The sequence below is a fragment of the Sceloporus occidentalis genome, unplaced genomic scaffold (genome assembly GCF_023333645.1).
Source record: "Sceloporus occidentalis isolate IW3139 unplaced genomic scaffold, rSceOcc1.0.p SCAF_8, whole genome shotgun sequence".
Classification (NCBI taxonomy): domain Eukaryota; kingdom Metazoa; phylum Chordata; class Lepidosauria; order Squamata; family Phrynosomatidae; genus Sceloporus; species Sceloporus occidentalis.
In genome coordinates this window covers 18,616,880-18,637,847 of record NW_028316988.1, presented here as the reverse complement: position 1 = coordinate 18,637,847, position 20,968 = coordinate 18,616,880, and the positions used below count along the sequence as shown (strand labels likewise).

General features: G+C 43.3%; 1 protein-coding gene across 2 annotated transcripts in view; it reads right to left on the bottom strand.

Moving 5' to 3' along the window:
• LOC149308106 (retinoic acid receptor RXR-alpha) overlaps nucleotides 1–5,189 on the bottom strand; it is a 138,514-nt gene extending 133,325 nt beyond the window's left edge. For both annotated transcript variants that reach the window (XM_089535093.1, XM_089535094.1), the window contains exon 1: nucleotides 4,620–5,189. In XM_089535093.1, coding sequence (XP_089391219.1) covers nucleotides 4,620–4,647 — 28 coding nt within the window. In that variant the 5' untranslated portion in view covers nucleotides 4,648–5,189. The remainder of the gene's footprint in view (nucleotides 1–4,619) is intronic.
• Nucleotides 5,190–20,968: the final 15,779 nt, after the last annotated feature.

The following is a 20,968-nucleotide window of genomic DNA, read 5'->3' as shown; positions in this document are numbered from 1 at the left end:
TTGCACATTTGTGTAATGTTGCCATTCAACACAGATGTGCATGGCACAATCAGTGTGGAACCCCATGTGGAGATTTATACCACTGCTTTTTTGGGTATCTTATGCGTGGAATCTCCCCCTAGCTCTCATGTGCTAGGGAATGACACCTTATCTGAGTCCACTGACTTTTGTTGGTGTTCTTCTTCTTGTTGTGTGCCTCCAAGTCATTTTTGACTTATGGCAACCCTAAGGTAAACCTATTACGGGATTTTCTTGTCAAGTTTCTTGAAAGGAGGTTTGCCATTGCCATCTCCTGAGGCTGAGAGAGTGTGACTTACCCATAGTCACCCAGTGGGCTTACATGGCGGGAGGTAGAAGACCAGTTTAAAGCAGGGTGAGGCTCTGGGGACCCATAAGACCCCTAAGGCTGTTTTTTGTGGCCCTCAACCCATATATATATATATATATATATATATATATATATGGAGAATTGCTTTTCCCAGGAATCTCCAGAATTTGCCTTTTAAAGAGGTGGAAGTCCCCCGATCCTTGAAAAATCCTGTTTGCTTAATAGTTTTTCTTTGTTTCGTGGCAAAGTTGGCGCACACTACAGTTGCCCACTCCAGATTTAAAGGGGCACAGGCTCCTTTCCCCCCTGAATTATACACTCTGGGCAACCAGCCTCTCCAATGATGGTGTGCGGGTGTGTTTGTGGTGAGAGGGAAGAGTCCGCTGACATCACAAGGACAAAGATACAAAAGGTGGCCTTGGAGATACTGGGGGCCCACACTGCAAAGAGGGCAGTGGGGAGCTTTATCTGGAGCACAAGGAAAAGACACGGAGATATGTAAAACTGCAAAGGATGCTGAATCTTTTTTCCCCCTAAGCCATTGCCAAGTTTTTAAACTCAGCTCGCCTTAGGCCAGTTCCCCCTCCCCAATTAAAACAACATTTTAACTTTTTACAGTGTAACTAGTGCAAATACGACAGTCACCTGGCAAGTTGGTCTGCTCAGAAATGTTTGGCAGTGAAGGGACTGGGGAAAACAGACCTTTGCCCTCTCCACAAACAGACCAATACTTTGGTCTGGGATCAAACTTCGATTTTCACATTTGAAATGATATCTTTTGTCTCTCTCTTCCCCCTTGCACACCCCAGCTCCAGAGCACCCCCAAGATTTCCAGGTCACACATATTCAACTAAAGCATCTAGGTTTTGTTGTCAAGAGAGCAAGGAACCTTTTTCAAAGTTTTCCGATCATTTGGGAAATTATAATTTCCCTAAGCGCAGAATAGGGTCATCGTGATTTCAACGTTGGACTACAAGCCAAGGATTAAATCTCTGCTCAGTTATGGAAACCCACTGGGTCACCTCAGAGCAGCTTCTTTGGGGGCATGGATTGGTGCCACAACATGCAGCTGCTGTGGCACAAATCAGGGGCATGCAAGGGTGGCATTTAGCCACCCGTTTGTATAGCCCCTTAGTCTCAAACAAGATCTCTCTACATATTCTCTTGTGTCCAGCACTTTAAATGAGGGCTTCTGTTACTTCTCTACAACAAGCGTGGGAACCATGTTGCCCCCCAGAAGTTCCTCAATTTCAGTTCCCAGCATCCCTAAACCATTGGCAAAGCTGTTTAGGGTTGCTGGGAGTGGCAGCGCAATAACCACCGGAAGGATGCATGATCCCATCTATGCTCTCTGCTCAGAGCAGATGTCCAAACTCTATAAAGTTTCTCTAGCAAAAAGAGAAGGGAAGAAATAGGAGGAAGACTGGTGGAAATCTCAAGCTTTCATAAGTATCAGGAATCCAGGAAGAGATCCTTTTGAACATGATGCGTTGTTCAGATGTTATCGCAAGCCTACTCCTCATCTCTATAACCAGGCTTACAAGAGTCCCTCCTCCACCACACCCACCACATCGCATGCAACCAACATTTTGCTGGTTGTTCATGATGGCTAATTCCACAGTCTCTCAGGGACATATACCACATATACTCGACTATAAGTTGATCTCACATATATGTCAAGGGCAAGTTTGGGGGCCAAAAGTATGGATTTTGCGATGACCTATGGATACGTCCAGGGTAAAACTTAGGGCCATATAGCAAAGGATCTGAAGCAAAGCAAAACAATGTCAAAGAATGTACAGAATTCCAGCAGACATAACTCTTTGTTTTTACTCTTAAGGCTGAATGGATGAGAGAATAGAGCGGGCCAGTGCTTCCAGGACAGATTATACTCTTGCTTTTCACCAGAGAATGGTTTCTTCTTTTAAATAAGAGTTAAGATACAGTACTTACATTGACCCATGGATATGGTGACTCAGGTTTTTGGGATCAATTTTCCAACCTAAGTTTCTAGTATATACAGTATATGTCAAAGACATATAGATGCCATTGGTAACGCTGGCCCTTGTTGTCCCATAGAAGAATCTTACCCCCAACTGCAGGGACAATTGTGCTCCAAGCCAGTCTTCCCCTGTGGACAGGGCTAGGGGATTATGGGTGTTGTAGTCTAAACCAGAGTCACTTTTCACCCTCCTGGCTTCAGACTGCAGAAAGCCACAAAGATGAGCCACAGGCTGAGAGCAAGAAAGGCCAGACAGACATCTTTTCATAAAGTCAGAACAAAACTATGAAAGCAAGCAACCAACCAACTGCCACTGGCAACCATGAGAGTCGCCAGCAAGCCAGAACATGACTCACAAAACACTGAGAAGGAACATGAATGGAGGTGAGGCAGGCAGGGAAAGCAAAGGAGAGATGGGGAATTCCCACTAGAATTCATTTCTTTATTTTTATTTTATTGATTCCAAAGATTTATATCCCACCTTTCTCCAAGAATGGGATTCAAATAGGGCAAAAGGACAAAGGGCGCTGAGAGATCCACAGTCAGGCCTCACTGAGATCTAGCAACTTGACTGTGACTGCCTATCCCATCCTTCTGGTCTCTTTCAGAAGAGCAATTCTAGACTGAGATGTTTCAAGGGTGGGTAAGAGGATAGGAGTTAATTTAAAGGGTTAAAGGAAAAATAGGGGGAGGGAAGGAGGGAGAGAAGCCAGACAGTGTATATAATCCCAGAAAGTAGGCAATATACTTTCAGACAGATCCTTTTGGCCAAATCCTGAGGATGAGGATGGGGGGGGGGGGGGGCAAAAGAAACAAATCCGTATACCCCCAAAAGAATTTACTTATTTATTGTATTAGTTTGTATCCTGCTTCTGGGACCCAAAGCAACTCACACTCCAAAACCATACAATTAAAAACATACCGAAAAAATACAATCGACAGCTTACAAAAGCGACGAATGCTATAGAAATTGAACTCCTGCAAAAAGAAGGGACTCTGTTCCAATACATGCCTCCTCCGTGCCAACAACAACAACAGAAATATTTTTAATGGCTAAAAATAAAATAAAATCACCTTTTTTTAAAAAAAACAATAACAAGAAGAAGAAGAAGACACAATCCTCTCTGGAGTGGCTTCCTAAAATCCATTCGGCCTCAAACCTCCAGACAGTTTTTTTGGGGGAAAGGGGCCCATTTTGATCACATTTCTTTTTTAAAAAGAAGAAAAGAAAACTTTCTTCCATGGTGGGACACCCCAAACTCCTGGAGTTGGGGAGGGAAAGAGAAAGGGACAGGGCAGCCTTTCGCAAGACTTTCAGGCCTGCTCACACTCCTCCTTTCCCTCTTTCTTTCTTTCTTTTGATTTCCTGCGGAAAGCTTCCCCAACTCTCCGGGGTTCCCCCCTCCTTTCTTTCTTTCCTTCCCTCCTCCTCGAGGTTCACAGCCTCTCTCCGCCCAATGCCAACTTCCAAAGACTTGGAGGAAAAGGAAAGAAAGAAAGAAAGAAAGAAAGAAAGAAAGAAAGAAAGATTCCATGATCCCAAGACCATTTACTGCTATCCCTGCCTAACTTTGCTTCCATCCCAGGATCCTTTCCCACTCCAGCCATCCCTTCCCTTCTCCAAAATCAAACCCAGACTCTCCCCTGGACAACTATGTCTCCCAAAGCGCAATCTGGTTCACTCCCACTCCCAACCTTTCTTTTTTCCTTTGGCAAATCTTTTCTTGTAGGGTTTTATTAAAGGGAAGGCTTTCATTTGTGTGTGTGTGTCCCCTTCCAAAGCCTGTGACAACAACAACAACAACCCCCACAACCAGCCACAAAGACAACAAGACACATATATATACACACAACAACAACAACATCGTTGGCCTGGATGACTTCATTCCAAGAAGCCAAGCCAGCCACAGGGAAGCCAAAGAGCAAAGAAAGGGGTACAAAAGACACCCCTCCAACACACACAGACACACAACCATACAACCCCACTCCTGAACCCCTTTTCTTTAGTCCCAATTCCTCCAGATCCTTTCTCTTTCTTTTCCCAAGTCCCTAAGATGGAAGAGTTCCAAGCCAAACCTGTGCGTTTTTACGCACGAAAAGGCACCCAAAGCTCAGCCTTGCTTGGCCCCCAAAACAATAACTCTCCTTTCCCTTTTTATTCTCACTTTCTCCCCTGCAAGAAACAACCCAGCCAGGCCTTTTCCTTTGGCTACAATCCCCCCCCCCAAAAAAAAACAGAAATGCCAAACCCAAAAAGGGGGGTGTGTGCGTAGAAGAAATCCAACTCACCCAAGGGAAGGAAATGTTTGGTGTCCATCTCTTTCGCTAGTTTAACTCATGCCCGAGAGGTTTGGTGGGATGGAGATCGATGCCCCAAAAAAGAAGAAGGAAAGGAAAGGAGGGAAGGAATAATAACAGGGGAAGGAAGAGAAAGCCACTGCAATTTTCTTTCCCCCAAAATATATATATGAGAAAAAATTAAAAACAAATCAAAGCTGGGCGGAAGGAGGACAAAAGTGCCAGGAGGGAAAGGTGTTTGGAGATGTTCTTCTTCTTGCTGCTTGAGGGTGTCTTTTGGAAATGGGGTGCGGGTTTCCCACCGACCCCCCCCCCCCCTCTAATTCTCCTTGGAGTCCTCCTTTGGGGGCAAAAAACAAAATGGAAAGGAAAGGAAAGGAGGGGGGGGAATCCAAGTCAAGTCCAAGAAGGTGGAGAGGGCCCTTGCGCTCAATGCTGATCTGGAGAGGCCGGTGGGAGTTGCTCCAAAGTCTCCCACCACCAGAATGGAAGGAAAGTACTTGGGTGGGTGGCTGGGTGGCTCAGTGGGTGGAGGCGCGCGTGGCTGCGTGGCTGGCGGCCTCTGCCTCTCCTGCTTCGCTCTCGCTTCCAGCCGCCGGAGCTGCGCTTGCGAAAGGGACCCAACCAAGGGGGAACCAGAGGGACGACAAGGTTGCAACAACAAGAGGGGGGGGGGGGCAGAAAGAGAGAGAATCAAAGCATCCTAGAGTTGGAAGAGACCCCCAAGGGCCATCCAGTCCAACCCCATCCTGCCATGCAGGAACTCATCATCAAAGCATCCCTGACAGATGGCCTCCCAGCCTCTGTTTCAAGACCTCCAAAGAAGGAGACTTTCACTGCGTTCCACTGTCGAACAGCTCTCACTGTCAGGAAGTTCCTCCTAATGTTGAGCTGGAATCTCTTTTCCTAGAGCTTGCATCCAGTGTTCCATATTTTAATCTCTGGAGCAACAGAAAACAAGCTTGCTCCATGATCTCCATCCTCAGTGTGTCACCCCTTCAAGTACTTCAACAGGGCTGTCATATCACCTCTTAACCATCTCTTCTCCAGGCTACACAGCTCTCTAAGTTTTTCCTCGTAAGGCATAGCAGACCCTTCACCATTTTGGTCTCCCTCTTCTGGAACCCTCTGACTTGGAAACATCCTTTTTGAATTGTGGTGCCAAGAACTGGACACAATATTCCAGGTGAGGCCTGACCAAAGCAGAATAATGGCACTATTACTTTCCTTGATGCACTATACTTCTATTGATGCAACCTAAAATCGCATTGGCCTTTTTAGCTGCTGCATCGCACTGTTGACTCCAGTCGAACTTGTAGTCTACTAGGGACTCCTGGATCCCTTTCACATATAGTCTTGTGAAGCCAGGTGTCCTCCATCCTATATCTGTGCATTTCATTTTTCCGCCCTAAGTGCAATACCTTACATTTCTCCATGCTGAAATTCATTTTCTTCTGCACAACCATGAAAGCTATATAAGATTTTCCAGTTTTCACTTTGGCAAACCTAATTACAAAAACATATCAATCTATCTACCTACAGAGAGAGAGAGTAAATTAGACATGGGTATGTTACATTATGACTACCAAGTAACAACTGATATCCTTTTGCAGTGTAACTGTTACTGTTTTTAGCTACTTGTATATTTACAAGGCACAGCTGGTCCAACTACTTAGATATGTTTCTGTCACAAACTTGCAGCCTTCTGGTGTGTTGTGAGGTTGTGTTGTTTTTCTAACTAAGCATCTGAAAACTAACTTTTTGAACAGTATATTTGGTGGGGCGGTGCATCTACATTGCAAAAACAATGCAGTCTGACTGCATTTTAACTGCTAGGCATATCAGGAAAACTGCATTTTGTGTAATGCAAAACCTTTGCTAATTGTGCAAAGACATTATCGCATTTGCACATAATCCATTGCTTTGCATACATTTTTGCACATTTCATTTGCAAAAAAAAGTGTCAGATTTGCAACAACAAAAACACATTGAAAAATGTGCAAAACCATCATGATTTCATCCCCTACAAGTCCCCAAATCTCAGAATCTCACAGCTGGGATAGCTAATTCTGAGATGGTTAGTGGTTTGAACATTGGACTGCAACTCTGGAGGCCAGGGTTCAAATCCTGGCTCGGCCATGAAACCCACTGGGTGACCTGGGCCAAGTCACACTTTCTCAGCCTCAGAGAATGGCAATGGCAAACCCCCTTAGAAGAACCTTGCTAAGAAAACCTCATGATAGTTTTGCCTTAGGGTCGCCATAAGTCAGAAATGATGAAGGCACACAACAACAGTAACAACTAACTCTCCTATTGAAGCACCCATTGCTTTCCAAAACGAGGAGACAGACGGTTGGCATGATTGCTCCAAATGAACTTCTTCCATTGAGGAGAACTCCTAGGCCTCTTTAGTGTAGAGCTGATATACAGCAAATGGGGACTATGGCTGGAAAAGGGATGGAAGAAAAGCTTATGATGAATCTGACAAAGCACAATTTGGAGCACATTGTTAGGTTCCCAGGTCATAGATAGGGCTTGGACTTGCTTTTCCATTCTGCAGGCTGAGATGGAGGGGGAGGAATCTCAGGGTGAGAGCAGTGCCTTCAAGAAGGAAAGTATTCTTTGTTCAACATGATGGATCTTTTTCTCCCCAATTTTAATAGCATGCTTGGTGCAACTGTACTTCATGCTTAATCGATCATGCTTGATTTCATTATCACCCCTAGGTTTTGGCCTGGCAATCTGAGGAATGGTACTAACCTGGGAACCCTGGTATACTCTGGGCTGGCAAGGAAGGCAAAGAAGCATTTGTTCTCCACTACGGCACCATCTCCATATCATCCAGTGGAGTTTAGGTTTGTTTTCCCCAACAGGTATGCAGCCTTTTGCAACCAGTCTAGAGAGGAAATGTAGAAACGACTGCAGCTGGCAATGTTTCAGACACAAGACCCTTTGGGAGCAAAGGCATGTGCATCCCTCATGACTTGGATCCCTTGGATGATATACTGTGTGGGTTTTTAAAAATAATGTTGATCAAAGCTTTGCCAAGAACAAGCGTAAACATACCCTCCGACAGTTTACAGAGGAAAACGGAGGTCCGAAACACACGGCAGAAATAATCCAATTTGAGACCACTTTAACTGCCCCAGCTCAATGTTAGGGGATTCTGGGAACAGTCGTTTTGTGAGACATTTAGCCTTCTCTGTCAGAGAGCTCTGGTGCCATGATAAACTACAATGTCCGGAGTTCCCTAGAACTCAGCCAGGGTAGTTAAAGTGGTCTCAAACTGGATTATTTTGGCAGTGTGTTTTGGACCTGAAATACATGAAGCCAAGTAATATCCAAGCATGGTCAAGATGGCAAAAGTTATTAATGCAGAAGAATGCACAAGCCAGAAGAGGCTATAGCAGTTTGCTTTTGGATGAACCTCCTGGAAAGGGCAAGATCTTGCCTCCTCCTCTCCCCACTCCTCTTGAATTAAATGCATTTTAATCTCAGTTTGCAGCAATTGAAATAAGCTTAGGACAAAGGAGGAAAGTGGGAGAAAAAGTGGAACCAAGACATTTTAAAAGTAGCTGAAGCAGTGGAATGGCAGAGCATTAATCAGGATTAATGTACACTTTTGGAAAGCCTGCATTCACCCTCTCCCCTTTGGCAAAGAGTTGCTGATGGAGCATTAATGCCATCCTGCACATGTGGAGCACCTTGAGCATTTCAGAGTTTGCACTGAACAAGACATATTCTCCTTTGATGAGGCCCCAGGGCATCGTCGCTGTTGTCTGTTGTTGTTGTTTTTCAAAAAATTGATTTTATTGGCTTATAGGGGAACCAGAGTAGCCAGAAAACAGTGAGTCAAACTGAGTGTAGTCAAAGTCAACGTGACCTTGCTGAGAAAATGCAAGCTTGAGAAAATGGCCAGACGTTCCTTCTCAGGGTTCGGCCGAAGTCAAGGATGGTGAAAGGGTGGCATGCAGGCTGCCTATGTGCCATCAAAGCTATTTCTTAGGCCCAAATGTTCCTTCAGTCCTTCGGTTTCTAGCATTAAAGTAATTTAAACCTTCAGCAGAGCCTTTAGAAATGCCACGTAGACATCAAGGGTGCATCTACACTGTAGAAAAAAATGCAGTTTGACCCACTTTAAATGCAGTCACTCCATCCTATGGAATCATGGGATCTGTAGTTTTTACAAGTTCTTGAGCTTCTCTGCCAAAGCATGCTGGTGCCTCACAAATCTACAAACCCCAGGCTTTGGATTAAAGTGCTGTCCAACTGTGTTATGTCTACAAATAAATGTGCTAAGAAAACCCTGCCTTAGGGTTGCCATATGAGAATGACTTCGGGGCATGCAATGACAACAAATATAAAGTTACACAATATCGATGATGATAAAGAATTCCAGTGATAATGACTGATGATGAAGATGACATTCCTTTATATCCTACCTTTGCCTCTCCAAAAATGGAAATCAAGGCAACTTATAATTCATTTAAACAGATTTTAAAACATACCAAAAATTAGTATGTATGTCTATGTGTCTATATATATGTGTGTGTGTCCCATTTTAAAAAACAGCGAAACAACCTCTAGAGTTAACACTGCTTAAAATTCCTTAAAGGACCATGTAAACATTGGCATACCAGTGATTTGCTTCCAATGCGATGCACGTGTTCTAATCTTTTCAACCTGTTTTAACTTGTTAATGTGCTCGATATGTTTTTAGTCTGTTGAAATAATTTTCATTGTCTGCCCTTGTTGGAATACTGAGTATCTGTATGCTGCCTTGAGATCTTTGGATAGAGGGCGGGATAGAAATGTTTTGAATAAATAGATTATAGACCACCCAGCCTTCTCATGATGGCCTCCTTCATGACTCTTTCTAAGAAGCCTGGGCAACAGGAGGTCTCTCTTGGTAGAGAGATGATTTGGCTAAAATTGGATGGATGAGGTGGCCTGGAAATTTCATTAAAGACCGACTTTGAATGAATTTAGTTCAGTGTCATCACAATACTCTTCTGCGAAGATCCTGCTTTCATAGGACTGTGTTCAGTTTTTGGAGTCTCATGTTAAGGAAGATGTAGACAAGTTGGAACGGGTTCAGAGCAAGGCAATGAGGATGGGATGAGATATAGAGAACAAAACATACAAGGAAAGGTTGAAGGAACCAGGCATGTCCAGCCTGGTGAAGAGAAGACGGAGGTGTGACATGATCACACTCTTTAAATATCTAAAGGATTGTCATGGAAATGTGTTCTCTGTTGTCTGAGTGGTTTGGGCATTGGATGATGACTCTGAAGACCAGGGTTCCAAGCTGCCCAAGTTGCCAACCTGAACCATGTTAGCATGCCTTCCAGCTTTTCACAGGGACACCATGTAATCAAGTAACCAGCGTGTGGTCAAAATGCCGCAAGTTATTAATGTGTTTTTGCCTCACCCCACTGGGAAAGGAATGATTCCACCCCTATCACCATTACGTTAATTGAGGTCTGCACTACTCATGGATTTTGAACTCAGTTTGCAGCATCTGAAGAGCTGAGGACAAAAGTGGGAGGAGGAGAGTAAAACTTGGACATCTTGGGGAGAACAAATGATTGATAGGGACGATCCATACCAAATTGAGAGAGTTGGAGGGCATGCTTTGAGACTCTGGCTCTCAGTTTCCCCAGCATTCTTTGCCGGAAGCCAAAACAGTAAACCCTTTCCCTCCCTCCCTCCCTCCCACACAGAAATCGGAGCTGCTGAAAAGTCTTGCAAACAATGTTATCAGTCATTAAGATAAGCCGCAAACACAGACTCTCTAACAGGTTGGGGAAACTGTGGCCCTCCAGATGTTTTCAATGGCAATGGTCCCTTACGATTTGCTGGTTTCCCTGGGGCTTCTGGATGTTGAAGTCAAAACCTTCCAGAGGACCAGATGCTCTGCCCCTGTCTTTTATGATAATCCCAATCCAGGCAGATTTTGCTTAATTTTGCCTCCCAGAATCTAAATAACAAGACTTCGGCTTCTACACTCTGTCTGCACTCTACAACGACAACAGTCTGATACCATTTCAGTTGTGATATATCAATTTCATATTGTTTTAATGATCCTGGTTGCATCCTGCTGAATCCTGAGATTTGCAGTTTGGTCAGGCACTTAGAGTTTTGTGCTAGAAAGCAATAACCCATACCTTCCAATGGTTTCGATTTTGCAGGGATGGTCCTGATTTATCCTCTGCCTTCCTACTTTCTCAGCTCTATTTAAAATGTCCCAGTTTCTCTCTCATCCTCCCACTTTTCCCCTTCGTCCTCAGCTTGCTTCAATTGCTGCAAACTGAGCCCCAAAGTCCTAAAATAGATGGCATTCAACTCAGCAGAGGAAAGCGAAGATTAGAGGACAAATCTTGCCCTTTTTAGTAGGCTCAGGCAAAAGCAAACTGCTTCATCCTCTCCTACTTTGTGTCTTCATCCTCATTAATAAATGTTGTCATCTTGACCATATTGTGATGCTGCTCAGCCACAAATAGTTTTGATTTGTGAAATGTTGGTGGGCACACTTCTCCACTCCCCTGAACTATAGTTCTCAGGGTGCATCTGCACTGTAGAAATAATGCAGTTTGACCCCACTTTAGCTGCCATGGCCCCATCCTACAGAATCCTGGGATTTGTAGTTTTGCGAGGCACCAGCATTCTTTGGCAGAGAATGCAAAAAACCTTGTAAAACTACAACTCCCAGGATTCCCTAAGATGGAGCAACAGCATTTAAAGGAGTGCCAGACAGCATTATTTCTACAGTGTAGATACACCTTGAGTTAATCCTTACTCCTTCTTCCCAGGCACCTTGACAAATATTAAGATTCTTCACGATGGAACCAAGATGGTTGAAATAGAATGAAATTGATCAAACCCTGTAGTTTAAATATATTCTTAAACAGAGCTTTCTGGAGAACAACTACTATCTATAAGGTATAAAATAAATAAATCTATAGGGTCTTCTAAATCTTTTGAATTTGTTTGTGTGATCAATTCCTAGCAAACATCTCCAGAACAAGAGAGTCGTATCCAGATCCAGCCTCCAAACATTGCTGCCTGCATCACATCATTGTTTTTGCTTGTAGCCCATGTTCAAGAACATAATCTGACTCAGAACATAATCTTGTCTGGTTTAACTCTGCAGGGCGTCTGGTCATATTTTCGTGACTAAATCACAATACTTCCATGGGGGTCAAGGGCTTTCAAGGTGATATCAAGGTGAGGATGAGGAGCTTAAATCTCCTTCTGCCTTCTGTTGGCAGTGGCAGATGTATGTGTGTTTATGTGTATGTGTGTAAATGTCATTTTCTCTGCAAAACAACCATGAACAATAAGTCCCAAAGTGTGAATAGCCTTCCTAGAATTGCTTGGTTTTCGAAGACTTTCTCACAGTAAGAAGAAAATTGCTAAAATTACTTATTGCTTCCTTCAAAAGGCTGCACCTACACTGTAGAAATAGCACATTAAGTGTCATAACTCCATCTTATGGAATCCTAGGATTTGTAGTTTTGCAAGGTCTTTAGACTGCTCTGCCAAAGCATGCTGGTGCCTCACCAAACTACAAATCCCAGGATTCTGTACGGTGGATTTTAATCATGCAGGAATCTGCAACTGAAGCACCTCCAAAAGGTCACCTCTCTTTAAAGACCTCCAGAGAAGGAAATTCCACCACCCTCCGAGACAGTCTCTTCAACTATTCAACATCTCTTACCATTAGGAAGTTCTTCCTTATGTTTAGGAGGAATCTCTTTTCTTGTAATTGGAATCCACTGGTTTTCTGGCCTCTGGACCACCAGAAAAGACACATGCTCTATCTTCTCCGTGGCATCCCTTCATATATTTAAAAATGGCTATCATGTCACCTTTCCATGTTCTCTTCTCCAGGGTAAACTTACCCAACTCCCTAAATTCCTCATGAGACTTGGTTTGACCACCTTGGGCCCTTATTGCACAAGGAAAGAAAACGGAAGTCCAGCCAAATAGTAGCACCTTTCTACTTGCCTATCCAAAGTGCTTCAGTTCTTCTCCTGTGGGAGACGGTCATAAAAGCAAATCTTTTTGTCATGCTGCAAAAATCAGTTTGACAAAAGACTCACTTTTGCAACCATCTCCTGCAGGAAGAGAACTGAAGAGCTATAACGTCATGCAGTAAGGAAATCGGTGCTACTATCTGGCTGAACATCTGCTTTCTATCCTCATGCAATAAGCTTCTTGGTTAGCATTATTATTACCAAGTGGTGATGACTTTTGAAATCCCCCTTCACCAAATGGGAAGGAGGGATTCCCCTTACCATTCCATTCTTCCTCCTTTTTTTCCTTCTTTCTTTTTTCTTTTTCCTTTTTCCTTCTCTTTTCATTTTTCTTGTTTGCATAGCCTTTTCACTTCACAACATGCAAAGCATCTGCCCTTGCACCAGCTTGATTCAACTTCCCCGTGTACTTACTGGGTCACTTGTGAATTAAGCGTGCAAGCCATCTCCTTTCAAGGGGGCACAGGTTTCCGTTCGCGGGGACGGCCTTATAAATCTCCCCTTGCACCACGCATACATATGCATAAAGTGAGTATTAATATACAGGACACATTCAGGGATTGTTACTGCCTCTGTTCTTTGGGATGTGAGCGCAAAATGGGCCGCCTGTCCGACGCAGAGAAAGCAGGAAATGATTCATCACACAGATATGACGGACATGACACCAAGCATAATAACCCAGTGGAGGCCCAAGCTGCCATAAGTCTCTGCCAGAAAGGAGATGTGATTTAAATATCATACACAGGGCAGCTGCACCACTAAGGACATGATCACGGTTATTGATAGATCTCATAAAGCGTGCATGTTTTGTCCCGGCTGACAAATACAACAAATAAAGCACTGGTCGACTTAATAGTCTTTCCTCCATTGCTTTGAAACAAAGAGGGAATTGCTGCCTCTGGTTCCCAACTCACTTCTCAGGGATGGGGAACATGTGGTCCATGGGCCACATATGGAGGGTGACCAGATGTCATATCTTCAAGACAGTCCAAAATGTAGTCAAGTCAAGTCCTAAGTCTTAAGAGGAGCATTTCAAACTTTGATATTGAGGGGAGGGATGCAAAATCTGGGCTACCATCAGATGATGGGGAAGGGGACCTGGCAGTTTAAGGACCATATTGGGACCCCAGGGTTTGAGTTTCCTCACCACAGTCTAAATGTGCATAAAGAAGCTGAACCTCCACTTTTTTTATCCCCCCGGCTCTCTCTCAAAAGCAGCCACGAGATGCTTAGTATGAAAGCTGCCACATAAAAATAAATGGAATTGAATTAGGCGCAGGAGCGAAGCTCGATTGCTTCTCATCCCCTCTCCAGCCTTCACGTTAAACCCATTTAGCCTTATTGTTTGAAGGCAGCCGAGGAAGATTTCCATGAATCTTCTCTAACTGGTCATTGTCTTCCTTTCAGATCAAAGCTGCAGTTTCCTACTTGCCCTCTTTAAAAATAAAGAAAATCCTTCTATCCTTTGTATGACCTGAAAGAGACTCTTCTCTCCCTACTTTAAAGTTTGGGGAGAGTTGTGTCGTATCATGGTTAAAGACTGTATAACTGTTAGAGCTGTATAACTCACTACGGTTGCATCTACACTGCAGAAATAGTGCAGTATGACACCATTTTGCATGTTGCAGCTCCATGATGGGATCTGTAGCCTTGCAAGGTCTTTAGCTTTCTCTGCCAAAGAGCGCTGGTGGCTCGCAAAACTACAAATCCCAGTATTCTGTAGGATGGAGCCATGGCAATTAAAGTGGTGTCAAAGTGCACTGTTTCAACAGTCCAGATGCACCCTCAGTGATCTTGCACCGGTCATTCTCTCCCTCCCTTCCTTTCTCCTGTTGCTCCAAGTTACTTCACAGGATTGTTTTCTGAGAATAAAGCGTGGAGGAGACGCACATAGTACAACTTACATGGAAAAAGGCCAAAGAAGGTTATCTTCCAAACTGGTCTAAAGAAGTACAAGGGTGCATCTACACTGTAGAAATGATGCAGTTTGACACCACTTGAACTGCATGGCTCCATCCTACAGAATCCTGGATTTGTAGTTTTGCGAGGCACCAGCACTCTTTGGCAGAGAAGGCTAAAGAAGGTCTAAAGCCTTCAGAGAAGGCTAAAGAACTACAAATCCCAGGATTGCATAGGATAGTACTACAATGCTTAAAGTGGTGTCAAATGGCATTACTTCTACAATGTAGATGCACTCAGAGTTCTTGAGAAATAGCTCCTTGGGTTTTGTTGCATTTGGTCTATGGTTGTCAGCCCTGTTTCTACTTCTTCCATTCTTTTAGTCGTCTGTTTTTAGCAGTTTATTGGATCTGTACTTGGGCTCTTCTGAAGCTCTCTTTTTTATTTAAAGGGGGGATTGTTTACTGAAGTGATCCTACAGTTTGAAAGACAAATTGTCTGCTTTTAAAAGGGCATCTTGGAATCAGAGTGCCATTGTGCAAAAGTGCCACTTCGGTGATGAGCTATAGTACTACAATTGCACTTTTAAATAGAGAGAAAGGAAAGGGAAAGGTTTTTTTTTTCCTCCGACATATCTCAGAATTAAAAAGAAACCCTCTTGAGAGGGAAGATGTAGCTAGTATTATGATCCACTGGGGAAAAAATGTACTTTTGGCGTGGTTGTGCAATGGACATATGCACTTCCAGGATGTGTAAGCATAATTCTGTCAGTCTAACCATTACACATGCCATTGTGCATTCATGAATAGTGCATCATTATTCATTGGGCCCTTCACAGTCCTGTTTGACTGGGATCGCATACCCTCTAGCATTTCACAGATGAAAACTGGGAAACGTCTGGCTGTGAAACATCAGAATGTGGCAAAGATGGCACAAGTTGTTAGTTGGGAAGAGTGCACAAACTACGAGAGGCTGCAGCAGTTTGCTTTTGCCTGAGTCTAGTGAGTTAATGGAGTAAAAACTACTTTTGCACTTGCGGACTCATTTTGCAACCACTGAAGCAAGCTGAAAACAAAGGAAGAGAGCGGGAGGAGGAGAGAGAAACCAGGACATTTTAAAAGCAGCTGGAAAAATGGGATGGCAGAGGACTAATCGGAACTGTGCTTGCTAGGACAGATAGAAGCTATGGGAATTGCAAAAACAGCCACTGCATATTCCTCAATGCACAATGGGACAATAAGCAAAAGGTTATTTGCAAAAGTAGCTGAAGGTATTAGGAAGCAATGGAAAATTAACAAGCAATGCACCAGATAATACAACAAAGTTATTTTTTCAAAGGCTGTCACAAGGACCCATAGTAAGTTTACCTTTTAAACATGACACCGAGTAACAGGAATAAATTACTTTGAACATGTAACTCTCCAAGCTGTGGCCTTTTTGGCAGTAAAGCTGAAAAGAAAAATGCACCCAACAGCACATCATGCGCAAGAAGGAGACAAAAGATAAGCCGTCCCTGTCTGAGATGAATCTGCCTCACGGTTAGATCATCGTATCACTTTAACTCTCCTGGTGCTAAATTATGGAATCCTGGGATTTGTAGTTAGGACAGAGTTTAGACACACCTGGAGAGAGGCACTTAGAGCTCTAGCATGGAATTTGGAGTCCCTCGCCAAACTACAGCTCCCAAGATTGCATAGGATGGAGCCATGGAAATTAAAGTGGAATGAAGTGGAATACAGGTACACTGTGGGTTGCAGTTCAACATTTGCTTGGAAAGTAAATTCTGCAAGTTCAGTGGGTCTCCCTCTGTTTCATTTTGCTGCCTCTGTGGAGGCCCGGCCTAACTTCATTCATGGAGCGCAAGCACAAAAAGATAACCACATACCACCGGCATCCCTGCTGTCCCTAGTGTTTCTTTACCCCACTTTCCCCTCTCCCTGGCTCTTTTGAAATGTTGATCTTGGATCGCCTTGTCAAATTTATGCTGGAACCTCTTGCAATCTTGCACATTGCTCCTTAAATTGCAGCCTCAGCAGCCGACAGAGTCATCTGAAACCCACAGCCTTCTTCAGTGTTGAATTTGGAGGGCTGGGGAGAAGGGAAGGGGGACATGCGTACGCTTTCCGAAATGGGGGCAAGGCAAGGAGTTTCGCTTGGACACGGTTTCGGCGGAGGCTTTCTAGAAAGGAGTGTGCCAGACACAAAGAAGGAAAGGCAGAGGTTGAGAAAGTGACGTTCTTGAACAAAGATTCCCAACATCTCCTAGCCAGTTATCCAAGAAGATATTTTGTCACTTAGGGCCACCAAACAGGATCAACAATTGCCTGGCATCAGAACGTAGGACTCTGGATCTTCTCAGAAGATCCATAACTATCGGTGGAGCATTTTAATATATTCAAATTCATATATTAAGGGGGTTATACCCCAGTTCTGGTATTGAATGAACCAGACGTCATCTGGCCTACTTGCACCAGGACTGAGAGCTGAACGGAGTGGACATCATCTAGTCTATTTGACCATGGTTTGGACCATGTGTCATCTGCTCTCTCCAGTGAAAAGGCATGGGGAAGCCATTTTATTTGGCATGTGCAGAAAAGGTCTCAGTCAACATACCACTTCGCATGCAGAAATTTACTTTACACAACCTTGATATAGGATCATGGCCACATACACACACACAGAGAGAGAAAGACTGGAATTTGAAGATCTCTCTCCTCTATCTCTGTCCACATGTGCTTTGGCTAACTTTTTATTGAGATAATATTTTTATTACTTGTAATACAAACAATCTGTTTTACAATCCAAATAATATACAATCCAAGATAAAGACACTAGTGCATTGTGTCTTTATCTTGGATTGTATATTATTTGCTTGGTTATGAGGGGATGGGGAAAGAAAGAAAAGAAAGGAGAGAGAGAGAGAGAGAGAGAGAAAGGGGGAAAGACAGTAATACACAGCAGAGATATGCATCCCCTAATCTTGAGTATAATGTAAAGAAAAATTTAAAAAGAGGAGAAATGTATTATTCTATCATTACAGATCCATCCAAATAATCATACTAATATTACTAATAAGCATAGCCACAGATTATTGCATTATAAGATTTCTTGTTGCTCAAAATGAAAATGGTTTCCAGTCTTTCCAAAAGTCTTCCATTGGCTTATCATTTAGAAACAATCCATTCTTCCACTATCGGTCTTCAGTCCATTTCCAAATCTGAGCAAACAATATTCTTTCTGCTGTCATCATATATCAAAGAAGTGGTCTATATTTACTATATGCTTCCACCAACTTTTGGGAGCCTTCACCACTGGAATAGGCCTTTCTCTATGATGGCCTCAGGTCTGGTGTCACTCTTTTCCAAATTCAACTTACCTGGCCTTGTTGTCTTTCCTTTCCAGGATACTAAACAAGGGTGGCTACAAATCACACCTTCCAAAACACAGTCCTCTCTCTGAAGAGCTACCACAGATAGTCTTGTACTTGAAGGCACTCTATCTTGGAAGGACTGTTCCATTTCAAGGTGCATCTGCATTGAAGAAATAATGCACCTTGACACTGTTTTAAGCTCTGTAGCTCCATCCTATGGAATCCTGGGATTTGCAGTTTTACAAGGTCTTTAGCCTTCTCTTCCAAAGAGCGCTGGTGCCTCACGAAACTAAACATCCTAAGATTCTGTGTGACGGAGCCATTGCAGTTAAATTTGTGGCAAACTGCATTATTTTCTACAATGTAGAGTGAGAAAGCAGGGGCATTTTGAATAAGCGTCCACCTTAAATTGTAACTTTGGAGTTTATCAGACAAGAGAAATTGGAAGTATAATCCAATGGCAATCCAAACGCAATCATGGGGTTTAACGTTATTGCATGATAGACTACCACACGCAATTTCAGGCAATGGGAAGTCAGTCCAAACGCAAACATGGGGTTTCACGTTATTGCGTGAGAGGTGATCACATGCAATTTCAGGCAATTGCAAGCTATTTTCGGGCAATGGGAAGTCAGTTCAAATGCAATTCGAATTCACGTAAATTCACTGAACTAGCGAATTCACATGAATGCATTCTGGCCCCACTTTCTTTTCATTCGAAACTAAGAGAAATTCCTCCCGTGTGATAAACTCCATAGACTAAGTGGCCACCCTAAATTCAGCACATTTCATTCCACAATAGGTTGTATATCTTAGTTTCAATTCTTATGACTGTTGGATTGATTGTTTTAATATTTAATAATGTTTTGGTTCCAGTGCAGACAATTTTTTGCCACTGTAGGGTTTGTTTCCCCCCAACATTTCGATGGGTTTTCATATAGAGAAAACTCCATTGCATGCCCCTGGAGAGCTGAGTCTTTCATACCACCCACGTCTCTTTCTTATCAATAAAGCCATGCTGTCAAAACAACCAGTTAGTTGGGGTGTGAATTACTGTGGCTTTTTTTGGCCTCGCAGACCAAAAGGAAAAAAGGAAAAAAATCTACTATTCCTCCCTCTGGGCAAGAGCACAAAGCCTCCCACCCGGTTCTCAGTTGCCGGTTGTGCTTTGTAAGGGATTTTTCCTGCACAGAAATGCCCAAAGGATGAGATTGTACTTTGGGTTTACGTAGTGTACATTTCCCCATGCATTGTTTGTGCTGCACAAACTTCATGGCAATGTGGCACAACTGAAGCAACACACCAAACATGCAAGCGAATGTCCCAAAACGTAATGTGTGTCCACGAACAATGGACATGCACAACTCCACTTCTGCAACCTGGAGCTGAATGCAACTGTTCCACTATAGGATTTGTTATTGCTGTTGTTATGTGTCTTCAAGTCAATATATGGTGACTCTGTCCTAGGGGTTTCTTGGCAAATAGCAGTTTCTGTGCAGGAATATTTTTTTCCTATACAGGAAAAACAATATATGGTGACTCTACCCTATGTGAAAATCAGTGCTAAAGAGCCGGCATGTTTTATATTTCCCAGCAAGTTCTTTACAAAGAGAGCCAGCATGGAGTAATGGTTTGAGAGTTGTCCTAGGACTGGAGACCAGGGTTTGATTTCCCATTCTAAAGAACTGACTCTCACACAGAAAATATGGATCATTTAAGATCACCAGCACACCAAACTGCAGTTTGGTGCCTCCAAGGTGCCCAAAAGGGCTGTTTTGTTCTTCTCAGTTGCCAAATGGGTCTCATATAAAATCATATCAGCCTTTGGGTTCTTGTCCTTCCACATTGCATCTCCCCGCACAAAACACGGTGTAATTGTCTGCAAAGCTGGCTCCATAGACTTACTCAGCAGCCGAGAGGCGTATGAAAAGAGCTGCAAGGCCACCTCCATAATGTATAAGCTATTTAAATATTCATCGCTGAAATGAAACTAATGACAAGCGGATGGGAAGAATTAAAGCGGAATGGAAATGGAGGCAGGCCCAACGCTCGGGATGGAAAGAGAAGATCCACCTGTCCATATAAGAGGATTTGCTCTCTCAGCGTTTCATTTCTCATTCCCTCTCTCCATCAGCCATCCAGGTGGGGATGAGGCAACTTTTTCCACCACCATCCTTTTCAGTATTCACTCTCACCACAGGTTTTCTCCCAGCCATGTTACAAAGAAAGCTTGGGGGCAATTTTCTCCCTATACAAATGTACCCAAGTTTGCAAATGGGCAAGAAGAGTTTTGGCTAATCCTCTGCCATCCCACTTTTTCAGATGCTATTAAAATGCCTTAGTTTCTTCTCCTCCCTCTTTCCCTTTTTGCCCTGTCTTAATATAGTTAATGCAAGCTGAGGGTCTTGTCACACAGGAGGGAAGTGCTCAAATCCCATAGATCAATGGGGTTTAAATCTGGGAATATCCCACAAAAGCAGGATAGTTTTGAGACGACGTCGGGGCCAACTGAGCATTAATGTGACATTAACCTGTGCCAGAAAGTCACAAAATCACACCGCTTTTTACTTTCAGGAAAATTTTGAAAGTAAAAAGTGGTGCGGTTTTGCCTACTTTTTGCCTGGGTTAATGTCGCATTAATGCTCAATTACCCTGACATTGTCTGAAAACAATCCCGCTTTTGTGGGATATTCCCAGATTTAAGCCCTATTTATCTACGGGATTTGAGCACTTCCCTCCCATGTGATAAGGTCCCGAGTCCAACATGCAAAAATAGTTTCTATTCAACAGTGCAGACAAGAAGAAAGGAGAGGAGAGAACAAGAGCTATGAAGGAAGAAGAACAACCAACTTAGAGAGGCTGCAGCTGTTTGCTTTTGCTGGGAAGGGCACGATTCGGCCACTTTTCTCTCCTTTCTCCCCAGTAAAAACAAATTTTGCATTCTGAACTCCATTTGCAGCAATGAAAGTAAGCGGAGGAAAAAAGGGGAAAGTGGGAAGAGGAGAGAGAAACCGGGACCTTTTAAAAGTAGC